The sequence below is a fragment of the Peromyscus maniculatus genome, chromosome 8, assembly GCF_049852395.1.
Source record: "Peromyscus maniculatus bairdii isolate BWxNUB_F1_BW_parent chromosome 8, HU_Pman_BW_mat_3.1, whole genome shotgun sequence".
Taxonomy (NCBI): domain Eukaryota; kingdom Metazoa; phylum Chordata; class Mammalia; order Rodentia; family Cricetidae; genus Peromyscus; species Peromyscus maniculatus.
The window spans coordinates 95,122,248-95,140,852 of record NC_134859.1 but is presented as its reverse complement, the minus strand read 5'-3'; the positions used below and the strand labels follow the sequence as shown (position 1 = coordinate 95,140,852).

At 53.1% G+C, this 18,605-nt stretch overlaps 1 protein-coding gene across 1 annotated transcript in view; it reads left to right on the top strand.

Moving 5' to 3' along the window:
* Window positions 1-11,081: 11,081 nt before the first annotated feature.
* The window catches only part of Cacng4 (calcium voltage-gated channel auxiliary subunit gamma 4), a 62,624-nt gene continuing 55,100 nt past the window's right edge, over window positions 11,082-18,605 (top strand). The window contains exon 1 of the mRNA XM_006970476.4: window positions 11,082-11,397. Within this exon, the coding sequence (XP_006970538.1) occupies window positions 11,178-11,397 (220 nt within the window). The 5' untranslated portion in view covers window positions 11,082-11,177. The remainder of the gene's footprint in view (window positions 11,398-18,605) is intronic.

The following is an 18,605-nucleotide window of genomic DNA, read 5'->3' as shown; positions in this document are numbered from 1 at the left end:
GGATCTCAGCTGAGCATCCACCACTGAGACTCACACATATTCCCTGTGGAGGGACAGGGACACGGAAGAGCCATCATGAACCAGGAGGCAAATTAGCTTGAGGGTCTTCTCGTCATCCACAGGACAGATGGCATTGGCTTAGCCCGGTGAGGCGTCAGAGCAAGGGACACGGAAAACTTTTAAATGTACCCTATGTGGGAGACTGGCAGAGTTGATGGGAGGCTAGGAGATACGGGAATATAGAGGTGACTGATGGGCTTGTGGCGTGAGCAATGAGCTGACAGCTACACATTACTGAGATGGAAAAAATGAAGGAGGAGTCAGTTTCCAAAAGGAGAGAGACTCTGTGTGGCCTGAGTCCTTAGATCCCTCTCCAGTGTCACAGTCAGGTCTGTCCCCTTCCAAATGAATGGGAAGTCCCATTAGAGCTGGGGATCACATGTCCTTAGTTTACAGCTTTGTCCTGGTTGGCAGCACCTGGGCCCTGGTACCTGAGAATCCTGGGGCTACCACAAGAAACAATCACTAACCTAAAACTAACCCAGACTAACCCTCTCTGCATTCTGGAGGTCAAAAGCCTTAGATCAAGGTGTCCTTAGAGAAAGCACACTCCATACCTTGTCCCAGCATGACTGGCTCCTGGCAGTCCTTGGTGGGTCTTGGGTCGTAACATCAGTCCGTCTTCACATCGCTCCCCTCTACATCTCCTCCCTTCCACTTCCCTTCTTGAATCATATGTTCGTTCTTGATTTGCAGTGTGTGTGTGTGTGTGTGTGTGTGTGTGTGTGTGTGTGTGTGTGTGTGTGTAGGCCAAAAATCAATCTTGAATGTCAGTCCTCAGGAGCAGTCCACCTTTGTTTCTGAGACAGAATCTCTCACAGGAACTCATTGATCAAGCTACACTGGCCAGGCAGCAGTCTCTAGGATCCCCCTGTCTCAACCTTCCCAGGGCTGGGATGACAGGCATGCCCCACCATGCATCCATTCTACCTCCCCAGCCCTCCTTTCCATGAGGACACTTACCTTTGGACCTCAAGCATCCCTTGGTTTGGGATGACTTCAGGATCTTAAGTTTGTTTCTATCTGTAAAGATCTTTTTCCCTAAATGAACTCACATTTACAGATTCTGGAGTTTGGACTTGGGCTTATGTTTTGAGACAGTCAGTCCATCAATTGAGAGGATGATTGGACTGAATCCCATAACCCCCTACTCACAGGGGGAGTAACCCAGAGCCAGGTACTTGTAAGCTCCAGGCTGGCTCATTGGTCAAGAGAAGAACCAAGGGTAATTCAGAAAATAAATTCTGGCTTTCCACCCAGTCTTCTGCAGGGTGTTTGTGTCACCAACAGTTTCTTAGGTCAGCTGTAATTCCACAGTGAGGGGTTCCAGGCAGAACCCATGATGGATACACTGGAGAAGAGGGGAGCCACACTTAGAAGCAGGTGAAGCATTCCAAAGGTAAACATGGATCTATCCCCATAGCCAGAGCTGCCTCTGTGTTTTCCTCCCAAGATGAAGAAGAGCAAAGGTACCATCTCCCAGCTGAGGCCCCCTGCACAGGCTCCTGATTCTCCATCCTCCTGCACGGTCATCCCCACATCTTCCAGAAGCAGTGGTGGTTTCCAACCTCCTGGAGGAGGGAAGCCCATGAGAGATGATGATTAAAACACATCTTGGCCAAGGTCAATCTGACCTCCAACACTGGTGCTGCAGTCAGACACTTTATACACATCTCAGCTCTAGGTAGACACCTCTCAACTTGGACAGCCAGTGCTGAATTCCCCCTCCATCTTCAGGGCACCAATCCCAGACAGGATCTGCTATGAGCTGCTGAAGATGTGGGGGGAAGCATGATTATTCACTTGGGCAAAGAAGTCCCGAGGCATAGGTGACTGTCTACAGAGCACACAACTGCATTTAGTTACACCTAGATTTAGGAATACAGCTTCTCTCTACCTGAGGCTGATGTCCACGGGGGTCTGTCTCCCACAGATGCTGCCCCTGTTGCAGCCTCTGACTGCTGTCTCTGTCCCACAAAGTGTCTGTGTGTCCTGACCCCAAGATGGATAGGGACCAGGTAAGTGACATACAGTGGGACCAGCCAGAATGTGTGAGAGACCAAAAGGCCAGAACCCACCGCGCAAAGATACCAGCTGGGTTTCCAGGGGTGCCCAGGGGTGTGACCAGAACTGGAATGTCATGGGTAAGGCTAAGGCACTCACTGTGGGTGTGGAGTTTCTTTGACAAGACCTCCTTCTCATTGGGGTACCTGGCACCCCAGCATTATGGTTCCCCAATCTCCCTTTAGACAACTCTTGAGCAAGAGGTGTTCTACCCATACCCAGCCATCTGACCTGGGGCATACTGCTGTCTTTTGCTAGACCTGTCTAGCTAGCTCTTCAGTCTCCTGGGGCCTCTTTGCTCATCCCTCAAGGGCTCCCCTAAAAGCCGCTTTTCTCTATGCTCTACTTGTCATGATGTCCCAAAGCAATTGAGTTAAAGAAGAAATAAAGAAAGAGCGGCCCCTCCCCGACATGTCAGCCAGCTCTTCATCCATGCTTGCTTCCATGGCTCCTATCACTGGGTTCTGGCAGGCCTGTCCTCACTTCTCGGGGGGTCCGCAGGAGTGGACAAATCATGCCTGATACCCAAAGCCCCAGGAACCAAGCATGGATATTCAGGGCTCCCACTGAGGATCGAGAAAAGCGCTCTTGCTGAAATCGCTTTCCAGAATGATGAACATTGCAACTGGCTTCCTCCATCTGTTCGGAGCAATCACTGCAGTTCCCTAACACTGGGACTTAGGGGTTTTGTCCTTTTTTCCTCCATTTCCTTTTTGTCTTTTTTTTTTTTTCAAATATTTATGAAGAGATTTCCCATTTATCCTGGCACGGCTTCTCCCCTGTGGGCGTCAGCTGGGAGGGTTCAGACAACAAACTCCAGAAGGTATTTTCCCCAAAGCAGCAGCTGCCTCTCTTGGCACATGCACTGGGGCCTTCCCTGAGGACTGGCCGAGGCAGAACAGGGGAAACGGTAGGCCGGTAGCCCCACAGCCTCAGTGTGGATTCCCTGGCTCTGGGAGGCCCTGGTGGAGGGCACTGGGGCAAGGCAAGAGAACGAAATGTCTGGAACTTGACATTCCACAGTCCTAACACCCTGTGCCAGCCAGGACTCGGGACACTTGTGAGTACCTTCTCCTGTCCCTCACTACCTTGATGTGAAAGCCCCCACTCTTCCAGGAAAACCTCCGGGGGTAGTGACTGTGTTTCCAGTGGGTCTTTGGTGACCATCCTAATGGGGGAGATTGGTAAAGAACATGCTGACTGGGTCTAGATCCCCAGGCTCACCTAGGCCTGGGAGCTTTCCCTGCATGCAAGGTAGGGGACAGGCAGAAATATGGTAGTAGGAAAGCATGTTCCACCCAGGAGCCCGCTGCATAGCAAGGGTAAAGCAGAGCCAGGCAAAATCCCCCAGTTCTCCCGCAGCCAGACAGCTACCCTGTCTGCTTGCCCGAAGACTCGGCGAATCATGTTCATTCTGAAAGCCCCCAGCATTCTAGTCCCTGTCAATTACCAAGAGACTGAGGCAGACTGTGCATGCCCATGATAGACTCAGTTGAAAACCAAGCACTTTCTCCGAGAACCTGGCCTCAGCAGCAGCAGCCAGTAAATGGGGTTAGCACTGCCTTTCCCATGATGAAGGGCCTGACCCACAGAAACATCTGCTCGGCTGATCAAGTTCTATGGGCACCCCAGCTTCTGGGACCAGAGGTTATTCGTGGCATATTCAGAGGAGTCTGGAATGGCTGGCCAGGTCAGTGGGAACAGTCACACCTGGTTCTGGTAAATCACAAGATGTTATTACAGGTGGGTCACCTCTCCTACCCACAGAACTACTGTGGGGCCCCAGGTCTGCGCACAGACACTGTAGGAGTCACTGTGGTTACTGGGCAGTACTGCCCACAAAGTGACAATACTCCCTTCAGAAACAAAACCCGAGAGTATTTTTCTTGGAATTTCAAGTGACCTGGAGCATCTAAACTGTCAATCCAGGCAGCCAGTTGCCTTCCAGGCTAGCAGGAAATCCAGCAGGAGCAGAGACACACTGTGGTGTCTAAGAACTCTGGCTGCTGTGAGCCAAGGTGGGATGAGGCTGAGACACACAGGACCCATGCCAGTGGGCAGGTGCTTCTGAACAGACACACTGGAGACGCCCTTAGCAATGCTGCTGAGTGCTGGCTTGCATGGGAGGGGTGGTGGTGGGGTACAGGTTGACTCCGCATCTCTTCTTCAATTACTTCTCTGCTTTTTTTTTCTTTTTCCTTTTGAAACAGGGTCTCTCAACGATCCTGAAGGCTGTTTTTGCTAGACTGCCTAGGTAGCATCTCCCCAGGATCCTCTTGTCTCTGCCTCCAAGCACAAGGGTCATAGATGCCCACTACCATGCTTGGCTTTTACTTGCGTTCTGGGGATCTGAACTCAAGTCCACGTGCTTTCACAACAATCACTCACTGACCCATCTATCTCCCCTGATCAATTGTTTGGGGTTTTTTTTGTTTGTTTGTTTTTTGTTTTTGTTTTTTTGAGACGATCTCACTCTGTGCACCAAGCCGGCACAAAATCCATTATGAAGTCTAAATGGGCCTCAAACTTGCAATAATTCCCCTGTCTCAGCTCCTGAGTTTTGGGCTTACTGGAGTACTCCACCATGCCTAGCAGGAAATACTGATTCTCATTACAAGCATCTACCTTGTGGTGAGCTAATGTCAGGCCACTCTGTCTGGGTCAGGCAGACACCTAACGGCTGGCCTTTGCTCTGGAGACCTCATACCTCCTCTCCAGATCTCACAACAGCTGTCTACACACAGCTGCTACCATGTCATTCATGGCTGGGAGGCACAGTTCTTCATGAGTCCATGAAGTGGGATGTAACTCAGGCTTCTCTTCTCCTGTGCCATGCGTTGCCACGGCCTTCTGGATTGGGGGAAGAGTTCCAAGAGCGTTTTAGTGACTGAAAACATTGACTTTAATGATGTGCCTGTCACCCAGGATATATGTATTCATTCATAGGTTCCCAGGAGACAATATGGACCACAGAGAAGGATTCATTGATGACAAGCAACATTTCTAGCCTGGGTTAATTAATAGGCTTGTGTTGCAAAGGATGCTTGGGTCTGGCAATGCCCCTGGTTTTTGGTAGAAAAGGAAGCTGAGTACTTAAGCCTAATTGTTAAGAGGTATTAGCAAACAAGATAATAACTGTTCATTCAGTATATATTTAAGTTGAAGTGGTAAGGGTGGGCTCTAAGGCCAGACTGCTGAGTCTCAAAAATCACAGCATCCTTAGCAAGTCATTTGCTTGCTTCAGACCCTCGTTATCACTTTGGTAAAATGAGGTTATAACAGTGCCTACCTTGAAGAACTGGGAAAGATGGTGAGTCAACACGAGGCCAAGCATCTAGACTATTGGCAGTGCTTACTAAACACTATTAATTAGCATTTCTGCTTCCCCTAGCCTCTGTTCCACACAACCACCCAAGACAGGTACTTGGGTCCCATTTTACCAGAGTGGTTCAGCCACTAGTCCAAGGCCACCCAGTGCAGGTGGCAAAGCATGACTAGAAGCCCCAGGTTAGCATGAATCGGATGACTTTCCTTTTCCACTCAGAGAGAGAAGAGCATGAGAGACTCAGGGCCTCTCAGTGACCAAGTGGGTAGGGAGAGCAGATGGAGAGGGCAAGCATTCTGCTGACATGCATGATTCAGAAAGACGCCTGTAACATAAAGCAAGCCCTCCCACTCCACAGCAAGATGGCTCCGGGAGGGCCAAGAGCAGCCCACCTCCATCCCCAGCAGGCAGCTGAGAGCTGTGGGAGGCAGGAGATGAAAAGGCAGGCGTGGTTCAGGAGGCCAGGGGACTGGACCTTCCCCCAGAGCCAACCTCGCGCAGCTGGCACTTGGCAGCAGAGTCTTGCACAAGGCACTGCCCTCTCTCCCAGCTCCTTCACAGGGCTGTTATATTTTAGGAATTAAAGCTGTGCTCGGTAAAAGCGCCAGCCACACGCATTAGCTGAGGAATGTGCCTTCACTGACCACCCTCCCCACCTGCCGCTCATGCCCAGTGTTCAAAGGCTTCCTGTCTCTCAGTGCCTACCCATTTTTCCTTGGAGTTATCTCCAACTTTAAGAGTCAGCTCAGTTTCAGAGGCTAGCTGAGGACAAAGGAACCTCTGGCCTGTTTGTCCTGTTGAGTGTTTTTGAAAAGAATGTTCTCAGAATAACCATTTCACTCGCCAGCGTGCTGGGCTGGAAGCTTTGGCCAAGCTGGCCCTTCATATCAATAAGCTCATCGGCGGCGCTGGAACCGGAACACTCTCTTGCTAGGGAGCTCACCCAGCACGGCCCCTAATGTGATTCCCTTTGAAAGCACGCTGGTCTCGAAGAAGCCCACGGGGACTTCACTCACAGTTCATTGGTTCACTACTTAACACCGACAGCAATGTGCTGGGTTTTCCTCCCACGGGCAATACCCAGGAGACCGGCAGCAGCCAGAGGCTGGCATTGTCTGGTGGGGGAGCCACAGGGCTCTTACATTACAGAGCTGAGCCTCCGTTTCCTGCCCTGGCTAGCACCTAGGGAAGGTCCAAGGAAGGAGAAGAAGGTGAGCTCTAAGACCAGAGGCTTCTAGCACTTGCCCTCGGTCCCAACCCACGCCTACCCTCTCTGAAGCAAGGGAAAGAAATCAATAGAAGTCCTGGACTCCACCCCCATGCAACTTCAATAGTGCTTTGAAGTTGAGTTCATCTAACTGTATAGGTGAATGAGAAGTGGAGGAGGGGCCGGGGTAGGCAGAGTGGCGTTAGCACCCCCTGGAAGCAGGGTACAATATAGTAATTATCAGAGCCTGGCTGTGCTCCAGAGAGCTGTGTTCAAATCCTACCTCCAGGTTTACTGTTTATCCACCCATGCATTGTTTACAAAATGTGGGTAAAGACATCCACCTTCTACGATTGATACCATGATGAACTTACATAAGGCCATAAAGTGACCCTCACCCAAAAGGCGCCCACTAGATGCCATTTCCCTTCCTGCTATACTGCGGGGGATGGGGGGCTGCCTCTGGGGCTTCTAGCTTATTGAGGTGGAGATGAAAAAGAAAGCTATGTATCCAGCTCAAATGGGATCTCAGAGATAAGCAAATGAAATGGAATAAACTTGAATCCACAAAGCCAAGCGGCATTTTCTGATCTTCGCTCTCCCTCGGAGGAACCTTCTGAAAGAAGGAAGAATAGAAAGTCATTTTTTTCGACTTTGCATAATCTGATGGAGGGGGCATTCTTCTGGACGCTAAGCAGCCTCCAAGCAGATAAGCCCCCTCCACCCCCAGTCAAGCCCTGGAACATTCCGAGACTCATCCCCAACCTTTGCCTATGAAAACTCAGAATCATTCTTTCTGCCTAGGTGCCTGAGACGCTGCCCGGGCTCCCTAAAATCCCCCCCAGCTAAGCCTCCTCAAATCGCAACAACCATCTGCATAGAGAAGAGTTATCACAAAACGTTGCCACATAAAGGTCGTTCTTTTGGGAGGACAAAGGGGAAGAAAGCTCCTAATAAAGGCTTTCAGACACACACACACACACACACACACACACACACACACACACACACTGGCTGCATTCCTGGTGGGAGGGGGCCTCTCTTCCTCCTCCTCCAGCTGCAGAGGTAGCCTGCTCCACCGGACCAGCCACTCTGACATGCATGCTCTGGCATGGGTGTTATGCAGCCTAGAACTGTATTCCTCTTCCTCCCCGCTAACTGCCTGGTGTGGCTGCCCAACCCTGGACCTGAGACTGAAAATTTCACTCATGATGGCTTCACCTTCACAGCTGTGAAAAGTAAAGATTGAAGGCAATTATCAGAATCAATGAGGAAGGAACCACTGGGAATTGGGGGGATGGTTCTAGAGAACCCCTTTAACTGATAGTCTCACACCCCAACTTTTTGACCATAGAGGGAGGCAATAAAAATATGTAATTAGTTGTACACTTTGTCCTGGGTGGTTCCCTGGAAAAAGTGTCATATCTCTTTGGAATAAGACTGGTCCAGAATCTTCTCCCAAGCAAAGGGTGGATACATCTTTCTCTCAGGTCTGGAAGCAACCCAGGAGATGCTGAAAACTCTAGGGTCCCCAGGCAGCAAAACTCTGCTATTTAGAAGTCTCAAATCTAGCTGAGCAGAAATTTCCAGATTTCAATTGTGCTCACCCAGGCATGATGAATGGCCTCAGACAGCCTTGAGTTTGCTCCAGCTTCCCTGCCGGCGGTCAAGACCTTATTTGACTCCACGGTCTACATCCACATGAGCTCAAGTCCAAGCGTGGCTGCAGGTTGGGTGTCCACAGACAGGTAAACCATCAACCCCACCCCACTAGGGTCCTCCCGACATAACAAGAAATAACAACACAGCCAAGGTGGATGATCCTTGAGAATTCTAGCCTTGAAATGCCAGGACCTGAGCAAGGTTCTAACCCACTGCCTTCTAGTGTGAGAGCTTAAGCAAGCTCCTCCGCTTCTCTTTGTCTTTACTGGCCAGGTGTTCTAGGGGGTGGGGAGGTGGCTGTGAAAATTCACAGAATGTCCTGTAGGTTCCCATAGCACATCCCGATCCCTGTCTCCAAGAAAGGAGACAGGGATTTGCCGCTCATCCCGCAAATGGCTGCCCAGTGCATGGGTGTCCAAAGCTATTTCTGAGACCCTCAAATCAACTCTGAAAGGCAGACTGGAGAGGCAGCTTTCTCCCTGGTGGGTGTGGCTTGTCCAGATCGTCTGCTCAGTACTCCAAATGGTAATCATCTTAGGCCCAGCCCAGGTTCCATTTCAAATCTCTCCCACACTCTTCACGTTCCTCTGTGGGTATAGTGCAAAAGCTGGTCCAAACTTGCATCCTGGGACCAAAGACTTCTGTCCCATCTCCTGTGGGATTTCAGGATTGCTTGCTTGAAGGAGGGGTTATCTCATAGCTACCTAAAAAGGGATATGGGGAAATCTATTCCTCTCTACCCCACTCCTCAAGATCAATCAGGCCACTCCATTGGTTTCTTCCAAGGTCTGGAGGAAGGCTCTGAGCAGAACGGCCATGGATGCCTCCATGTAACCCAGCAGCTAGCAAACACCTTGTGCCATGGAACTCTAGCACCACAAAGGTGCTTGCAGCTGTGGGGTGGGGTGTGGGGGTGTGGGAACTCGTACAACAAGGTGGGAGACCAGGTTAATTTGTGTTGGGGTTCTGTTGAAACAACGATTTGTTCCCAAAGAGAAGATTGAAAATCACCTCTCTCGAAACACAGAACCTTGAGTTCATCGTGGAGGTTACTGGAGAGAGCCTCGTTCTGAGCCAGGAGACACCATCACATGCCTTCCAGTCCATTCAGCCATATATCAGGCACCTGCTGTGTGCAGAATACCAGACTAGGTGACAGTACATTTTTGAAAGGGAAGAAAAAGCAGTGGCCCTTGTGCTTTGAAACTTTGGAAGGCAGAGCAGACAACCCCAAAGGCAGAAGAAAGGGCCAGCAATGCTGATGAGGGTAGCCAACCTGGTCCTCGAGCTTTATTATTTCGGTTTTTTTCTATTTATTTATGTTCCTATCCCCCAACAAAAGATAACTCTCCCGGAGCAAACATTTGCACATTGCTACTATTTACCATACATGTTAGACAAGCACGTGCGGGGGAGGGGCGTGTGGGGGGCCGCGCGGGGGGGGGGGGACAACGACACGGGCTCACACTCTCAGAGGAGGAACAGCGCTTCCTGCTTGGGGTCATTAACATTCTCTGAGGAGTGCTGGGAAGGTACTACAGAGAATAAATTGTAAGGGCAGCAGCCTTCCATATTACCTCTTTCAATTTCCAGGGATTCAGGATAGCAACCCACAGGACATCCCTCAAGGATGCAATAAGAACATGGGTGTGAAGCCAGGAAACACGGGGCCTCCCAGTGCGGGTTTCAGGCCCCCTGCGGGGGAAGAGTGGGACTGGGTGTTGACAAAGGAGCTTGGAGTGGCTCCGAGGAAAAAGGAGAATATCCCGCTTGGGACCCTGCCAACACCAAAGGCAATTAAGTGAAGAGGCCAGCGGGCCCGATGCAGAGTCTAGCATTGTTAAGGGGAGGTGAGAAAAAGCATTGTTAAGCTGAAGCAGAGCCAACCAAAGAAAAAGTAAAGGTTCCAAGAAGGAGCTGAGAGGAGAGGGAAACAGCTGGAGGCTGCAATATTAGGCTGCTCCGCTTCAATACAGTTGCGGTGTCCCTGCCTCTAACTAGCATGGACCATCAGAAGTGTGACCGTGGTGAGTCACATCCTCAATCCCCCTCTGAAGTCCAGAGCTTCCCAGCACCTGCCAGAACCCCTAGGCTGCCTGGGTTGGGATGGGGGTGATGTGTCCGGTTTAGCCTGTAAAGAATGCCTCCGATCTGTGACCCATATCTGGGGCTTTTGGAAACCTGATATGAGTCTCACTCGACATCCATGCCTAGATCCTCACAGCCAGGTACAGGCACACGGGAGGAGGAAGGAACACACTTCCCATTCCACAGATTGCAGAATCCCCGGGGTTGGGAAGAGGAGTGACTGGAGACGCGGCTTCCCCGGGGTCCTTCCAGGGAACCAACCTTTCCCTCGGCTTCCTCCGCTCTAATAATGTGAATGAAGCCTGGGAGAGAAAGAGAGCGCGCGTGAGCGCGGGGAGGGGAGCGGAGGGGGGAGGGAAAATCCCGGCCGGGGGAGTGCGAGCGCCGGGCCCGAGGCGGAGGGGCGGCGCCGAGAGAGCGCAGCGGGCGGCGGGCGGTGGGTGGAGGCGCGGAGGGCGCGGGCCGAGCGCGGAGGGGAGGGCGGGCCGAGAGGGAGGAGCCCCCGGCCGCCGCCGCCGCCGCCGCCGCCAGCCCGCCCGGCGGCCCGCGTAGCCCGCGCAGCCCTCACTCGCCGCCGCGCCTCGGAGTTTGAGCCCCGCGCAGCCCGAGCGCAGGCACGCCCGGGGCGCGGGGTCGGAGCGCGCAGCGCGGCGCCGCCCCCCGGCCCTCGGCCCCCCAGCCCCTGGCGCCCCCGGAGCTGCGCGCCGAGGGAGGAGGGCGGGCGGGCGCGGCGGGCCGGGCCGGCGGGCGGCGGACTATGAGGCGCCCACCATGGTGCGATGCGACCGCGGGCTGCAGATGCTGCTGACCACGGCCGGAGCCTTCGCTGCCTTCTCGCTCATGGCCATCGCCATCGGCACCGACTACTGGCTGTACTCCAGCGCGCACATCTGCAACGGCACCAACCTGACCATGGACGACGGGCCCCCGCCCCGCCGCGCCCGCGGCGACCTCACCCACTCGGGACTGTGGCGGGTGTGTTGCATCGAAGGTACGACCCCTGCCCCCAGCGCACGCACATACACGCACACATGCACACGCACACACTGCCCCGGGGAGCGGGCCGGGGGAGGGGTGGGCGCGGCGATGGCTCCACGCGAGACACAAAGAACCTGAAGCTGGGAGGGTGGGTCCCCGAGTGGACATGGGTGCAGCAGCCTCGGGTCCCTCCAGGCTGGGGACCTTCCCCAACACACTGATCCCACAAACTCTCCGGTCGCACGCGCACACCCCCTCGCGCACAGACACAATGAAACACACAGAAACTCACGCACACGCGCGCAACCCGAGAGCTGAGCGATCCCCAGGGGCCTCGCCGGCGCCCCTGGGGGAGGTGGAGGCTGGCGTGGGGGCGGGAGGAGTCTAGGGTTGTGGGGGAGCCGACGCGGGAGGAGGGGGAGGGGTTGCTTGGCAACCGGTGTCTGTGCGATTGCTATGGGAACTGGCCATCCTGGGGCGGGGCCGGCCGGGGGCGGGGAGCCCCGGGGCATCTAGGTGCTCACTCCAAGCCCCTAAGTGAGGGAGTGAGGGCGGGGTACAGATTGGGCCTCCAGCGGGTCCGGGGGAACCAGGTAGCACCAGCCGGCCGCCCTTCTCATATTCCATGAGGCCACAGACCCTCTCCTCCCTGAGCGATAGGGACATGAGGGGAGGCCACATCGCGTCTCCCGTAACTGAAGCAGCGAGCCCTGGGTCACAGCCCCTCAGCACCAAGGCTGCAAGAGACCCCTATAGGAACCACACTGGGAGCGTAGAGCTGTCCGCGGACCCATAGTGGGCTGGGAGGGGCGTGGTCGCTCTGTCAGAGCAGGGCGGGGCTCTGCGACCCCCTAGCATACAGAGGCCTCAAAGAGGTGTGCTGAGGTTGAAATGCATCTAGAGATCGCGGTCGGGTTCCCTGGACTGTGGGGACAGCCTCCAGGAGCGCGGACCAGATGCCTCGGAAGCCCCGAAATGCTCTCAGCTTCTTAGCCCTCCTGGCGCCGTCATGCCCAACTGTGAAACTCGAACTAACAGGTGTCTACAGAGGGGCGGTCTGGTTCTGCCAGGTTGTCGTCAGATCCACTGCTTGGTCTTGGCTCTGAGACGGGGGGGGGGGGGGGGGGACGCAGAACGGGAGTTGGCGATCATTGCTTTAATTTTTTCAGAAATCCTTGGATAGCATTTCCTCTTTCTTTCCTGTCACCTTTTGTCTTGTGTTCACTCCGCCCCTGGGTGGTTGAGGAAATTCTTCCATCCTCTTCTTAACCGCAGCTACAACCCCTCCCGCTACTTAAGTGTGGTGGGATGTGACAGGAGGCTGGGATCCGGCTCTTAGAAAGAGGGCCCTTCCTGGCTGCGTTTGGAGCCATCTGAAAGGAGGCTTTGTGAGGTTGTGTCTGCTCCCTGACGCCCCCCCGATGTCCCCGCCAGACCCCGGACTCCTATCCACCTTTGTCCCCAACACCGATTGCAGATCAGGGCTACTTCTGCACTTTGGCGCTTCATGCCAGGGCTCTGAGCAGTCTGTCGATGACAGAAGTGTGAGATTAACAGTTAAGGGGGGGAAAGCATGCCTCACAAAGGAGCTAGTGGGCCCGCGATGACACCCCCCTCTTTTCTTCTGAAAAACATCATTTTGGGTATGCAGTTGCTCAGGTCGTGCACACCTACTCCTTATCTGGAGAATGTACCCACGTCACTACCTGCCACAGCACTGGAGTTAGAGCGAGGGCTGCAGGGCTGGGTTCTACCTCACAGGCTGCACTGGATGCCATGTGTGGCACAGAGGATCGTGCCACCGTCACCCCCCACCCCCAAGAAACCCATGGAGCTGGGACCTTCCCGTTTCCCAAGGGAAACTTGGACGCCACCGTCAAGCCTGGCCTGCATGGTGACTCCAGTGCCTTCTGTATTAATTCCTCATCCTAATTAGGATTGATGCTGCACTTAGCATCTTGCCAGCTGCCTCGAGCCGTTTGAACTCACTGTTCATCAAGAGAGCCCGGAGCTGATCAGGGCAGCTGGCTTGCCTGGCAGAGAGAGCCATCTGGGGGACTTCACGGGAAGAACTGGGCTGCCTCTGTTATTCCTCAAAGCTCAGGGGGTTCTGAGGGACAAGCAGGCTGTATCTACCTCCCAGGGTCAGAACAGCCTCCTGAGACCTAGCGCCGGGAGAGTTAGTTCAGGATTCCTTGTCCAGTGCTCAAATCCATAACTGGGCGGGAACTGCCAGCTTATCTCATAAGAACACAGCATGGAGGCTGACAGCGCCCAGAGCCACTGATGCCTCCTGTGATGCCAGCCAGCACATGGCCGGGGGCTGAGACCAAGACAGTACAGTTAACCTCGGGACACTCCCTAGGGACACCAAGAGGTGTTTTGGGGGTTGCTACTTCTGTTAGTTTTTGTGGGTAAAATACACTATTTCTTCCTGTTTTCTAGCAACAGGCCCCCAAACACACACACACACACACACACACACACACACACACACACACACACACACACACGACATCTAAATTAAGAGGTGGAGCAGATGAAAAGATGAAACCTTTGGGCTAAAATGGACTACTGCAGAGGGCAGTGAATAGCTGGAGTGCAGCTTCAGGAGTCTGATGGGTTTGCTGGCCACTCACTAACGGCCAGTTCCATTTCCTGCATATTTCCTATGCATGTTGAACATGGAGAGCCCAGCCCTCCATGCTGAGGTGTCTGTCCACAGAGACATCCGAAAGGGACAACTGCCGTGTCCAGCTTCAGCAGAGCTGGCTTTGCCCCAGCCTCCCTCCACCCACCTGACTGTCCACTGGACAAATGTCAGAAGACTCGGGTGCACAGTGCTCCCCGGCAGGCTCACAGAGCCTTGTGAGGTACTGCCTTCACCCACATGTGCAGCCAAGAGAGAACTTCCCGGACCCTGGGAGGGGACTCTCGAGGGGCTGGGCCCCCATAGTCCCCGATAGAGAACAGTTCTGGGACTTGCCCAGAGGCACCCAGCCAGACAGGAGGCAACCAGGCTAGATTTGAGCCTCTATCGCTACGAAGTTCTTCCCGCCATGTTCCCCTGCCCTTTCCCCCAGCAGCTTCTGGGTCGCCATTAAAAATAGAACCAAGTATTTGGCTACTCAGTGGAGCCCAGCTCGAAGGTTGGGTGGCTGGCAGGAAGGCATTTGGAAGCGAGGATGTACAACCCGTGCATAAATTGCATAACACACTCTTCTCCCTCTTTCCCTGTGTGTGTCTCTCTCGGCCTCTCTCCTTCCACTGGGTTCTGGACTAGCTTGTCCCACCAGATGCTGCTCTGCCTTCCCCACCCTATCCTCACCCCACTGTGCATCTCTTTGTCTGTCTCTGGCTGAGGCCAGGGACAGGGAGAAGAGGAAACAAAGTCATTTCTGTCCCAGGCGTCATCGACAAATGTTGGTTTGATTCCTTGTCATTTTGGAATGTGGAAGGTGTAGATCACATCCTGCTCAAAGGCATAAGTACTCTTTGGATGCAGAGGGAGAAGACAACGCTGGGTCCAGAAGCACAAGTGTAGATCCATCTATCAAGGCTCCACCACGCATCCCAAAGCGCACGCAGCCTGCTGAGGCCCAGACCCCTGAGAGTCTGTGTTACCATCACAGCAAAGTTGAGCCTGAGCAGCACACTTCCCTCCCCCCACCCCATCACCACATCACCCATAGATGAAGCCGCCTCCAGCACACTCACGACTCTGTCAGAACCTGAACAAGACAATCTTGACACCGGGGGTGTGGCTCTTATGCCTCTTTTGTGCAAGCTCAGTGCTGGGCACTGGAAGGAGAAGGTATAGAGAAGAATTTAGGATAGGCAAATCCTTTGCCCTAATCACATCCACCTCCATTACCTGGCCAGAATCTTTCATACTAGCGTCCCCAGCCTTTATTCCCACAATGGCACACAGATTATATATATGCACATGCACACACACACATATAGATATAGATATTTATTTATATCTATATATATTATATATATTTATTTATATATATAGATAAATTTATATCTATATATAAAATATATATATTTATAGATATTTATTTCCTAGCACTCACCTGCATGTGAGAAGGGAGGGCCTAGCTAGGGTGCCTACTCCATGGGCTCCAGCTATCCTAAGCCCTGTCCGCCTGCCCACAGGTGGGAGGGGTGTGTACTCTTCTTACACCTCAAGTTCTTCCATGGTAGGTTAGCTGGGAAGTGAGCCTTCACACCACACTCTGGGATGAACCAGACCATTCAGAGAGCCTACATCCAGAGGGTAGCTTTGCCGTGGACAGATGCCAGGCCCTGCATGGCACTGGGAGCATTGCCTTTTCTGTTTGTTTTTCTTTAACTTGCAGTAACCCATACACAGCCCATCCCAGTCCAGCTAAGGTGGGTGGTAGTGGCCAAGGCAAGCTCTCTATCCCTACCACTTTGAGGTGCCACCTTCTGGTCCCCTGATCCTCTGGTGTTAACAGTCGTCATCACTCACCAAAGACTTTCTTTCATAGGTGCCTGTAATTGCCAACAACACTTTTGGGTAAATATTAATTCTCTGACTTTCAGAGGTGGAGAAACTGAGGTTCCAGATGGGTGGAGCTCCTGTGTCAGGGTTGGATCCTTTATGTGAACCACTCAGGCTTGGGAAAGGGCAGCTGGGGGGCTGTTTTACCATATCAACTAACCTAAAAGAATGATTGAAAGTATGAGAGGCAAGGCCATTTAAACTGTAGGCATTTCCTTCCCATGGTTCTGAGGTCAGGAAGACCAAAGTAGAGAGGCTGGCTCCTGGACTTCCGGTGGGAAGCCATCAACTTCCGGGCTGTTGATGGCTGCTTGCCCTAGAGAGTTCACATAACAGGAGGAAGCTGTCTGTGAAATCCCTTCTAAGAGAGCCCTCCCCTATGGTCTCATCTAAATCTAACCATGCCCCAGCCCCATCTGCATGTACCGCTGTTCATGCTGAAGATTAGGGGATCACCATATGAATTTGGGGATACGCAGCAGCTAATCCATGACAACATTGCTTTTCTTTCCTGCCCCCACTCAGCAGCTGGCACCCACTCCCCAGTCATTTGGAGGTCCCCTCTCCCGTATCGACTTGCTGATAATGCCAGATGGTCTTGGCCTTTCCTGTTTCTCTCTGTCCTCACCTCACCTCTCTATCCCACACCAGGGTCTGATGTAGCTCAGACGGGCCTTGAACTCGACACACTAAGATGACTTTGAAGTCCCGGTTGTCTTGCCACTACTTCCTGAGTGCTGGGATGACAGACAAGCGTGCACCGCCATGCCCAGTGTATGCGGATGCTGGGGATCGAACCCAGGACCTTGTGCATGCTGGACAAATCCCCAGCTGAGCTGCAGCCCACGCCCCCTCCTTTCTCTCTCCCTGGGGAAAATACCAGCTCCTTTTCACTGGAGCCGGATAACTTAGGGAAAGCCATACATCTTGGTGGACCCTGGTCTGAGGGTTGCAACCACAGACCTGGCTCTGGAGAAGCCGGGTGCCACAGGCTTTCAGGTGGCCTCGGTAGTGCAAGCTACAGGTTTACAATCAATCTCGTGTGCCAGTCTTCCCAGGGAGCTCAGCCTCTTAGGACTTCCAGGAAGCAATCGGTCCCAGAAAGGCAGAGTGGGAAAGGGGCCTGTGGTCTTAGGACCCAGGGTCTCAGAAATGTGGAAGACAAAGACCAACACAGCCAGGCTGGAGTCACTGGATGTGGGAAAGACAGACTGCTTGGCCTCTGTCTCCTGATCTGGAACCTTCTCACCTCCCAGAGCCAGACTTAGCTGTCAGAGACAGGAGCTTTAAGCTCCATCAGAATACCTCAGCTATGCTGTCCTTGGACCCCCACCTGCGATACAAGCTTCCTGCCCATTGGCACACTTCATTCATTCATTCATTCATTCATTCATTCATTCATTCATTTATTCATTAATTCAGCACAAGTTCACTAAACACCCGGTCTCTTCGGGCCTGGGAGGCCCTGGACCCTTGATGCAAGCAGGATACACATTCTAATGGAGCAGCTGACAGTCCTGTGCTAATTTGTTCTCTGATGGAATCAGAGGAGTGTCCTGGGAGAGATTGTCATCCAGTTGTAGTCACAGCTGAACCAAACCTGATTGGATGAAGGCGGATCAGCCAGGTGGGCAGCCTAGGGAGGGTGGCCCAGGGATGCTCAAGGCCAGGTTAGGGGCCCTTCCTCCTTTCCCAGGATTGCTGCTGCTAGTCAGGCTGGGTGGAAAGGTATCCAATGGCTTTTTTTCTGAGACAAGGTCCCATGTAACTCAGGCTGGCCCAGAACTCTATATGTAGTTAGGGTTGACCTTGAACCTGAGCCTCCTGCCTCTGCCTCTCAGGTGCTGGGATTACAGGTATGACTGCAGGTGTGCACCCCCACAGACATACTTGGCTGAGACCATTTGTGTTTTTAGCTCCTCTAGGAGCTATGTGGAGGAGGAGGATTCCGGAAGGCTAGGAGGCCCAGCTGGACCTGTGGTAGGTGGCCACACTAGAGTCCTGGGGCCAGATGGCACCTGCAGAGATAGGAGGTATGGAGGAAGGGTAGGGGGAAGAGAATGAGGAGCCAAGGCCACGGCCCAGAGCTGATGTTTCACAGCTGGCCGGGTGATGGTACCATATCCAAAAGCGGGAAGACTGAAGAAATTGTAAGAAATCAGATGCAGGGCCCATCAGGTTTTTGACATCACAAACCTCCATGTTCATAATAAGCAGCAGTGCTAGAAGTTTCCATGGGACCTCACAGGGGTCTTTGATAATTAACCAGGCCCAAGGTTCATTGCCACCAGCGGTTTACTGCTAGGCAGGGTTTCTAAACCTGGGCACTCTGGTGTTTGGGGCCATGTCACTGTGGTCACTATCCTGTGTTGTAGGATTTTTTTTTTTTTTTTTTTTTTTTGAGACAGGGTTCCTCTGTGTAACATTCCTGGTTGTCCTGGAACTTGATTTGTAGACCAGGCTGGCCTCGAACTCACCGAGATCTGCCGCCCCCCCCCCCCCCAAGTGCTGGGATTAAAGGCGTGCGCCACCACTGCCCGGCTGCGTTGTAGGATCTTTAACCGTATCCCAGCCTTGAACCACTAGGAGTCAGTAGCACGTCTCCTCCTGTTGTGACCAAAGTGCCTTCAGATGTCACCATGTCCCTCTGGTCCCATTGGTCTAGGGGAGGCATCATTTCGTCTGAT